This window comes from Rutidosis leptorrhynchoides, chromosome 7, assembly GCF_046630445.1.
Source record: "Rutidosis leptorrhynchoides isolate AG116_Rl617_1_P2 chromosome 7, CSIRO_AGI_Rlap_v1, whole genome shotgun sequence".
Classification (NCBI taxonomy): Eukaryota; Viridiplantae; Streptophyta; class Magnoliopsida; order Asterales; family Asteraceae; genus Rutidosis; species Rutidosis leptorrhynchoides.
The window spans coordinates 144796169-144806941 of record NC_092339.1 but is presented as its reverse complement, the minus strand read 5'-3'; the positions used below and the strand labels follow the sequence as shown (position 1 = coordinate 144806941).

Here is a 10773-nt window from a genome sequence, read left to right as displayed (position 1 = left end):
TGAATCATTATATTCATAGATTTTACTCGAATGGGTTCTCTGTCCTTTCTACTCAAGGCGTCGGCTACTACATTTGCCTTCCCTGGGTGGTAACGAATCTCAAAGTCGTAATCATTCAACAATTCAATCCACCTACGCTGCCTCATGTTCAGTTGTTTCTGATTAAATATGTGTTGAAGACTTTTGTGGTCGGTATATATAATACTTTTGACCCCATATAAGTAGTGCCTCCAAGTCTTTAATGCAAAAACAACCGCGCCTAATTCCAAATCATGCGTCGTATAATTTTGCTCGTGAATCTTCAGTTGTCTAGACGCATAAGCAATTACCTTCGTTCGTTGCATTAATACACAACCGAGACCTTGCTTTGAGGCGTCACAATATATCACAAAATCATCATTCCCTTCAGGCAATCACAAAATCTTCAATTGGTAAGGGTTTGGTAGCCTTAAATGTGAATTTTGATGCATTAAATGCTGTGCAATGTTGTTTGTAAGTGTTTAGTAGTATTGTATGCAAAATTTCCTACGAAACGGCTTATTATATGCGTGTGTTAAGTTTTCGAATCATTAATTGCATTTATGAGCTTGAAACATTAAATGGTGAGCATTAAATGATCATTCAAAGAGAATTCGGTTATTATAAATGATGAATTGATGAAATATGTTTAGTTGTATTCCTCGTTAAATTACCTTTCCAACGATATAAGATACGTGTTTTGAATGTTTACGGTTCATAAGTTATGTTTATTTGAAGTTTGATTCGTGCATTAAGTGTTCAAAACTACCCAAATTGCTGATCAAACACCCTGAGCGCCACTCAAGGCCCCTGGAGCGCCGCTCAAGGCCCCCACATGCCTATTTGAGCGATAGTTGGAGCTCGGCTCCGATTCCTGCTGACCAAAATCACTTTGCGTTCTCACGTTTAATTCTAACTATGCTACGCACCTCCGATTAACATGAAACTTGGCCAACATGCTTATATATGACTTCTTATCATGGAACAAAAGTCAGAAACCCGAACCGACCCCACTGACTTTGACTTTGACCAAGTGTGACTTTTAGTCAAACTTAACCAAAGCTTATGCAATCGTTCTAACTTGCTTTTATACATATATCTTGCATGAAACTTCACAATTTGACTCACATGATATATTAATCGAGTCATAATGAGCCATAGGACTAATTGAACAACTTTGACCGACTTCATACTTTACCGATATTGATACAACCTATTGTTTAGGTCGAGACTAGCATTCGTTCTTGCACACTTTTACTTTGTGAAGTACATTTATATTCGTGCACTCATGGTGAGATCATAGTCCCACTTTTACTCTTTTATACTTATACTTGGGATGAGAAAACACAAACTTTTCGTTTTACAAATTGAACACAAGTACAAAAACAAACATTCCACGAACGAGTTAGAACAAAAATCCGCAATTCAATTATCATTAGTTACACTTGTAGGGTGTAAGAGAGAACTTATGTTATGTGGCCATACGGGTTTGACTAACCCTCATTCGGACGGTTCGCTACCGTTAGCGGATGAAATATATTTTCGGTTATAGTGTAGTTCTAACACTATGATGCAGAGGTAATTATTCAGTTAAGCCTTGATAGTTGGGTGCTCGACAAACAACAACATCTTTGGAATGCCAACGATTTGGATAATCGACTTATACTAAATCTTGTAGTTCAATACAATATACTTACTAAACCTATGATTTCACCAACGTTTTCGTTGACAGATTTTCTATATTTTTCTCAGGTCCTTGAATGCTAAGTGATACATGCTTCCGCACATTATTTTGATACTTGCTTGGATGTCAAGTATACATGCATACATGGAGCGTCTTTTTACTTTACCTTAAATTGTGTCGCATAGGTTTCATTTGTACTTTAAACATTGTAACGTAACTAGTTGTTAAACTACTTTTGTAAACCTTGAAACATCCTTACATTTGAAATGAATGCGACATATTTTGGTCAAACTTTATTTAAAGACTTATGCCCACGTTATGGGACCTAAGTTGACGACGCCGTCAATGACGATTTTGTCAGGTCGTCACATGTGGTATCAGAGCATTGGTTGTAGGGATTTAGAGTTCATTGGTGTCAACCCCGAGTCATATGGTGCATTAGTGAGTCTAGACTACAACCGGCATATAGACTTGAAGTAGGACTTGTTTGACTACTTGTGCATTTATTTTTGTACTCTTCTATTCATATCTAACTCCTATTCCATCTTAATCTCATTTCATAAATTCAATATTGGGCTTCGTTAACCCACTACAATTTATATTTAGACTAGCCCATTTGGTACCAATTAAATCACCCAAAGGCAGAATTTTTTTTATAATATATCAAGAATTGCTTTATTTTTGTTTTGTATATTATACGCAGTATACTAAAAGTTCATTTTTAGAACTACATTTGTTAATTATTATTATGTTATTTGAAGAAAGCTTTTTTTTTCCTTCTTTTCTTCTTTTCAAATTTTAGTTTCATCCCTTTAGGATTTAGTTTTCTTCCAAATAAAATTTTACAACTCTTTGCGTCTTAAAATAATTGTTATATTTGACTTTAGAAAGTCATTCATTATCAACTTTGACTTTAAATATCTTTGTTTGTGTTATATAATATTTGATGAAATTATATAAATTGATTGTGTTTTAAATGTACTACTTATTGTTATAATTTTAATTAAATATTATATAAAGGTCATTGATCACGTGTCGCATCAATCTTCGTGTCCTTCGATAAGTGTTTATTTTTTAATTGTTATATTTGACAAATAATTTGAATTTAATTTATAGCAATTAATTAATTTAATAAATATAAAGAAAACGTATTACCCGTCGCAACGCGAGGGTGTCTTTACTAGTTTTGTACAAATGATGAAATTGGCGGATGATCTGTGTTGCAAATTGAGTGTTTGAGGCATGTTTCAACAAATTTTTTGATCAACAAAGAAAAATTTTTCTCTCCAACCGCTAATACTAGATTAGGGTGTACCAATAAAGCTTACGCATGAAATAAAATTGAACTATCTTTCCTTAACATGTGCGAGCTTATAAAGATTATGAAAAACATTTAATAAAGGGGTTCGGGTTAGAGGCTTTGGCAAAAAGCACGAATATAATGATTTTGACAATGACATAAGGATGAAGCTATCCTATTCCTATTTTAAATAAATCCATAACTCCGAGAAAGAAATCGGATACGGGAACTCTTATCGCCATAATAATATGAATTTTTATAAATAGCAACTTCGCCTTTTGGAGGGCGATGTGTTCGATCATGAACAGAAGGACAACAAGGTTTTAATCACGAAATGGAGGATATAATCCCTTAAGTTGATTTATCTCGTCCTCAGTGATGATCGATTTAATATTTTCAACTTTTAGGTCATTCAAAACAATATCTTCATGTATGGAAGAATTGATTTGGGGATTTCTACTTGACGATGCCATATATATGGTATTATGAAAATTTATGAACAAACAAAAAGAATAAGAAAGGAAAAATGTATGTTAATTAGATTTATTGATTAAAAGATACACGAGTGAAGAAGATGAACATATGAAAAATGGCGGGAATGACGTTACACAACAGAACATATGAAAATTAAAATTCTTTTTTCTGATGCATTTTGTAGTTGATGAGGAAGAGTAATCTCAGATGTACACGTGGTAACGCCTGGTGAAAGTGTAAGTGGTGAAACTAAAACGATGGCATATGTATTTCACTAAGACCATTTTTAACCCTGCCTATGACGTCACAGGCATGTTGTGCACTTTTTGGCCAAAAAATGCAATCTGCCTCTGACGTGGCAGTGTCACCCTCTGACACCAAAATAACCCTGACGCCCCTCCAGTGTCAAACAGGTCCCACCAGTTTTATTTTTTCTTTTTCTTTTTTTATTTTATCATGCATACAAATTATATTACATATAATTAAAAACATATAAAAATTAACCATTACATAAAATTTAACCATTACATAAAATTTAACTATTACATAAAATAAAATATACATATTATATATTACATAAAATAAAATATACACATAATATATAAAAAAGACTAAATCATACGGAGTACTATTTGTTAAATAATTAAAAAAAAATATGATTTAAATAAATGAGTTCGGCCCTTTTAACTCAAATGGGTTCAACCCAAAAAAAATTTACAAGCCCAAATAAAAGAGAAGTTAAAACCAAATGCTTTAACCTAAAGCAGCTTCTTCCTCATCTGTGCAGCCACTTCTTCTTCTTCTTCTTCATATTTTCTACTTTTCTTTTTTTCCCCAGAAAATTGAGTAACAAAAAAAAAAAGTGAAATTAGTAACAAATGGGTTCAACCAATAGCAAGCTTCCATTAATCCCTGACGCCATCTCCTTCCTCCGTTAGATAACCAACTAACGCCGCTGCCGCGTCACCTCTGACGCTGTGTTAATGGCGTCAGAGGGTGTTAAATCTTGCCAGCTTGGGTGACGGATGGTGGGTGACGCTGCGTTGCAAATGGTCTAACACCGCTTGATGTGACATGCCTAGTCAATCAGCATACAAAAAAGAGTAATGATACACTAAATTGTGCACTTTTATGCGAGATTCTTTACGAAATAAATGGATCAAATTGATTTTATTTTCAAAAAAGAGTTTGACATGCTAAAGTTATTGCTTTATTTTATCAAACTTGTGCATACAAATTGCGCAACATATTCATGCGCAATACGGGCACATGTATTGAATAAGATAGCGCACGGTTAAAAGGCGTGTGATTTGAGTTCTCGAGCACTAATGATGGGAGTGCCATCACCTCATTTATGAGTTAGCTGCTATCATTGGTGATATGTCTTGAATACACTAAAGGTATAATGATCTCAAGTAATGTGACTATATGAGTCCATGTATGTGAATACGTCTGATTATGATCATATGGATCTATGTGTTTGCAGAGGTGGTAATTATGCATTTGAAGATGAATATCTTCAAATGATGATTGCAGGGTCCTTAAAATATGAAAAACATCCCCAATCCATTTCATCTCTTTGCACTTGGATCTAGCTCGAATCATTAGGGTTCGGATTAGGTTCGATCAGTATCCATGATCCATCTAAATATATCTCCCTAAAGGAAATGTTTTTGTTTAGTGTTTGTTCAAAATGTCACTAAGTTTTGTGTTTCTTGGGCAGAATGTCTTCTTCATTGTCTTTAGAATCTGATGTTTGCTTTTATTTGCGTATAGACATTCGGTGGAGTGATAGTTTGGAGTGTTATTAAGTCATCTTGCTTTTGGGTTAGACCCAGTTTCACCATAATATATTATAAGTTCTCACACTCACCCTGCTTTAAGGCGTTTAATTTATCTGGTGATTCACCTAGTTCAAAATGGGTGAAGACGTAGAGGGTTACGAATCTCTATTAGGATTGTGAAGCATTGGAATAAAAAATGAAACAAAATATGGTAAACTATAGATTAAGTTTATTTGAAAGTCAAGTTTTACAGATGGAGCAAAGACTCAATTTTTGAAAAGTTTTTTTTTTGTGTTTAATTAAAAAACCAGATTTTATGTTTCACTATAAATAAAAGACAACACACAAAAGCAATAAGGTTGTTTTTTTTGTTAGACTATCAGTTACAATGCGTCAAAATGAATTTGACCTTGAATTAGCTAATTTTGACACCTTTAACGCATGTTATGCAGGGTCAAAATTGAAGGAAGGTTAGCCAATACCAGTATGAAAAAAATAAAAATTTGACATTGTGATTATTATTTATCTATTTCTTTTTTACCTAAGTCTCACTCATATTTTACCACAATACATAAAATATTCTCACAAATATTTGACATTCAAATTTGACACTCACTATAATTTACCTTCAAAGTTTGACATTGTCACTTCATGAATTTTCTATCTGTTACTAAAAATACCAATTTTGACTCTACATGACTGTCATGACTCATGGTAACGCATGATCTTAACGTATATATGCTACTTGATACTCCGTATCATTTAATTTACAATTGGGGCTATTTTGACTGTTCAATACTTGGTCCTTTATATTTTAGTTTGAGCCTAACAATGAGCAGACTGGTTGCATAAGCCCAATACTGTGGCAAAGTTGTTTTATAACCCAATATAATTGGCTAGCCCAAGCTAAAAAAGTTACCTTAAATTTTTTTTTAACGGCAAGGCAAATTGAATAGAATATAAACGCTCCCTAGCAAGACGCTAAAGGAGAAATTACAAAGGCGTTTGAAGCCAAGAATTTCAATTTGAGATTGCCTGGCCTCGATTTTTTAGCCAACGAAAGGAAAAAAATTGAATTACATCAAACATGTTACATCTACGAATAACTATATCGTTGAAAGCCACACCGTTCCTAAATCTCCAAAGCACCCATAAGACCGTAACCACAACAACTTTAATCCTGGTAGAAGCGTTCGTATTAACTTGAAGGGCCTCGATCCAAGAATGCACCTCTTCCCAAGAATGAAAAATAGGCATATTGCAGTTTAACCACACTCGAATCGAGCGCCACACATCATCAGCCACTTGACAATCAAAGAAAAGATTTTTTCGTTCGACTCCTTGTTGGCATATCGGACACAAGATCGACGGAATATCAATACCTTTTGCGGAGAGGTTCCAGCGAAGAGGTAAAGCATCTAATTTAAATCGCCACCAAAAAACATTCACTTTTCTCGGAATTTGTTTAATCCACGTCGTAGTAACATGCCGTGTTGGAAGAATCTGTTTATCAATGTGTGCGCAAGTCGATTTAACCGAAAACAGGCCATAGCTGCTTAAGGAAGAAACCCACTTATCCTCACTGTTCGATAACGTAATCTGCTGTAAATCAGTGAGAAGCCGAGATAGAAGAGAATTATTGTGCCCGCCAATAACTTCTCTAGACCATGATAGACGCCATTCCCCATTATCCCACTTTTGAGCGACCGTATCAAGTCTGCTTGAATCGAGATGGAACAGCCGGTTATATCAAGATGCTAAGGGTGCATCACCACACCAAATATCGTTCCAGAAGTTACCTTAAATTACTAGACTAGATGTTTTGGTTCAAGTCGACCTTCGAAAACTCGAGACATCTTTTCTCTAGCCAGGTTAAACTTTTATGCAATGTACTATATTAAGCTATACGAAATTCAAAACAAGACAAACATATGACCAGATCAAATGGTCACCTTTACTTACTTTCAACCGTACCCCTACGCGTTAATTAAAAATGTACTCGTAGTACGATCCACTCACTTGGAACCGAACCCCTAAGGATTTACCCTATATGTTAAATTACTTATGTAAGTCATATCTAATGGTATACTACCTCCGTCTCATTTTAATAACGCAGTATTCCATTTTGGGCTGCTTCATTCTGATAGTTCACTTCCATAAATAGAAAGGAAAGAAGATATTTCATTGGTGGATCTGGAGAGAGAAGATATTTTATTGGTGGAGAAATGAAGTTAGTGGAATTTTCTAAAACTGCGTGTTTTTTGTCGGTGGACTATTGGAATGAGACGGATGGAGTATTTTTTAATGGAGCGACAAAAATAATACTCCGTATAAAAATTGAATCTTAATGATATAAAGTTAAAATGATACTTTCAAATTTTTAGATAATTTCTATGAGGAATATTCAAATAATTTCAACTTTTAAGTTGAGATCCAAGTGACCAATCAGAGTGTGACATATTCAAATAAATTCAATTTTTTTCTTTTCAATCACATGTGATTGAATTTAACATGCAGTAAATCACATATGATTCTGAATGTCAATCACATGTGATTATAAAACCGAATCACATGTGATTCTGTCATGTCAAATTCAATCACATGTGATTGAAAAAAAAAATGATAAAATAAAACTTTGAATTTTTTTTTCCAACCACATGTGATTGTTGCGCCACATGTCACACTGTGATTGGTCCGTTGGATTTCAAGAAAATTGTTGAATTCACATGATTACAACTCTAATTTCCATATATGATTACAGATTTTCTACTTTTAGGATTCGATTTTTATAATTGTGTTATTAGCAGTTGTGGTATAATTATTTTTAAAGTTGACTTTGAAAAACTTTTTGATTGCATTGACCGGGAGTTTCTTTTTGATATTATGGATTTTATGGGTTTCAGACAAAAATGGATCAAATGGATCTTGCATGCTTAAATTCTATATCCAATTATGTCCTAATAAATGGATCCCCGACCTACCAACTTTTTCCTAAAAGGGGGTAAGACACGGAGACCCCCTCTCATCATTTCTCTTTATCATTACGGGTGAAGGTTTAGATTATCTCTTAAATGTGGCTCTAAATGAAAAATTAATAAAAGGTGTTGAAGTGGGAAACGAAAAAATTATTGTGTCTCATCTTTAATATACGGATGACACAATAATATTTGGAAAATGGAATAAAAATGGAAGTTAGAAATATTTTAAAAATTCTGAAGTGTTTCGAGGATCTTCGGGTCTAAAAATAAACTTAAACAAAAGTTGTGTTTATGGAATTAGTATTTCAAAAAGTGAGTTGTGTCAACTTGCAACTTGGTTCAGGTTTAAAGAAGGGACCTTTCCGTTTACCTATCTAGGGTTACCAATTGGAGCCAATATTAAGCTTCATAATAATTGGCAACCTATTTTCGACAAATTCAAAAAACGGTCGGCAAATTGGAAAGCAAATTCAAAAAACGGTTGACACAAGTTTGCGTCGTGACTTTTTTTTGGGGTGGTTCTTTGGATAATAAAAAAATGTTTTGGGTAAAATGGAACCAAATTTTATTGCCTTAAGACTCTGATGGTTTAAATGTTGGCTCTCTTAAAAATAAAAATTTTGCACTTTTAATAAAATGGTTGTGGCGATTCCTAAATAACAAACACACCCTTTGCGTACGTGTAATAAAAAGTATTTATGGCGAAAAAGGTGGGTTGGGTTGCATATTTCCCCCACCCGACAACACTTTTAAAACTCTTTCGGGAAGAACTTGGTTCAATATCATCAATGTCGAGCACTCCTTAACTAAGTTAAGGTGTGATGTTATTAATGCATTTGTTAAAGTGATAGGTAATGGACGTGAGACTCTCTTTTGGTGTGATAAATGGTGTGGAACCAAGCCCTTAAAAGACGTCTTTCCCAGGCTCTACAGACTCAAATCATCAAAATCCTCTACTGTTGTTGAACGTGTTATCTGTACAGACCAGAAGGCCCAATTCAGTTGGGCCTGGACGGCAGAGCCTAAGTGGCGTGTTTATTCAGACATGAAAAATTAATTGGCCTGCTAAACGATCACGCCTGTTCCGCAAAAAGCAAGGACAAATGGATTTGAAAGTTTAATATCAACAACACTTTTTCCTCCAACTCTCTAATGAAATTACTATTCGAGATTGAAACGGCGAAACTACCTTCACCCGTTCCAACAGCCCTCAATAAAATGGTAGCGCAAAAAATTGCATTTCTTATATGGCGTGCTATGCAAAATAAATTGCTGATAATAACTGAGTTGGATGCAAGGGGGATAAATCTTCGCAAGACTAGATGTCCGGTTTTTGATGACGAGATAGAAACCCTACAACACTTCCTTCTTTCATGCAATGTTGCAAGAGATATTTGGGACCGTAATTGTAAGTGGTGGACTATTGATCAATTAAACATCACAAAAGTTGATCAATTAAACATCAATTTAACTTAGAGTGGTCGTGTTTAGATGCATGGCTTAAGCCCTCTAGTGTAATCATTTATTTTTAATAAAAGTTGGTGTTTCAAAAATTGGAAAGAAAAAAAAAAATTACTCTAATACGTAAGCCATAGTATAATTTATGAGTGTTGACTCTAATACGCAATGTCTATATGTTTTCAATTCATATTGTGTTGATGGACCACCTTATTAGAGTCACTCAATGCCAATCGTATTGTATCTTTGCTATATCATTGCTATAATGATGTAGCATTTTTTTATTTAATTTTATTCTGTTTTTGGCACAAAAAAAAGACATATAAAATGAATTGTGACCTCCATAATATATACATATATGCATGTATATTACTCGTAAATTTAAAAACTTACTCCGTATAAGTTAGTAGGTACATATCGTGAAATTAACCATTCCACCATAATCTAGTGCTTAGGGTTCTAATATTCTTAGAGTAAGTTTTAAGTTCTAATTCTGCTGATAGCATATCTTGTTGTGACTTTGTGACCAAGTGAAGAGCTAAAGACATCACGAGATAATTGTTAGGGAAATAATGGATTAGTGGGTAAAGAATCAACAACCGGATTGATACTAGAATCGTGTGAACACTTTCTTAATAGAGTATTTCGACCCACTTGGTCACGGGTTACATGAAATCACTATTAGGATAAGACTAGTATGAACAATCGTCTTGACCAAAAGATAATTGTTCCTTGCAATTCTAGAAAGTATAATCTGTAAGTTTTGTGTTGAAAGTGTGTTAGACATGTCCAAAAATCTGGAACATTGTGCAAAAGTCTAACCTTTCATATGGAAATGAATCCATATATTTATAATGGGTCAAAAGGTGTCTTTGAAGAGTCACACCTTTTCAAATGAACCCACACAGTGCTTGAAATGTCACACTCATGTATTTGTGCTTAAACAAGTCCAAATACATGAAATAACTGTTCATAAATGTCCTGAAACAACCCCATAACGTTTGGGGTTCAAATGTGCCTTTTGGGTTGAAAAGGCACATTTTCAGCGAACCAGTGTTAAGCCGCGCCGCGGGCTAA

General features: G+C 34.2%; 1 protein-coding gene across 1 annotated transcript; it reads right to left on the bottom strand.

Moving 5' to 3' along the window:
- Nucleotides 1–4234: 4234 nt before the first annotated feature.
- On the bottom strand, nucleotides 4235–7363 carry LOC139859665 (uncharacterized). Its single transcript, XM_071848445.1, has 4 exons — nucleotides 7353–7363; nucleotides 6355–6977; nucleotides 4487–4554; nucleotides 4235–4300 (listed from the first exon to the last, which is right to left on the bottom strand). Exons 1-4 carry the CDS (start codon nucleotides 7361–7363, stop codon nucleotides 4235–4237), a joined length of 768 nt encoding a protein of 255 aa, XP_071704546.1.
- Nucleotides 7364–10773: the final 3410 nt, after the last annotated feature.

Bases quoted from the DNA above. Each gene is read 5' to 3' on its own strand.
- LOC139859665 (XM_071848445.1), bottom strand. The intron at 4,555-6,354 runs GTAACATGTTTG...CTGATTGACTAG, and splicing joins CGATATAGTTATTCGTAGAT to GCATGTCACATCAAGCGGTG. The intron at 4,301-4,486 runs GCAAGATTTAAC...GGGGAAAAAAAG, and splicing joins ACCATCCGTCACCCAAGCTG to AAAAGTAGAAAATATGAAGA.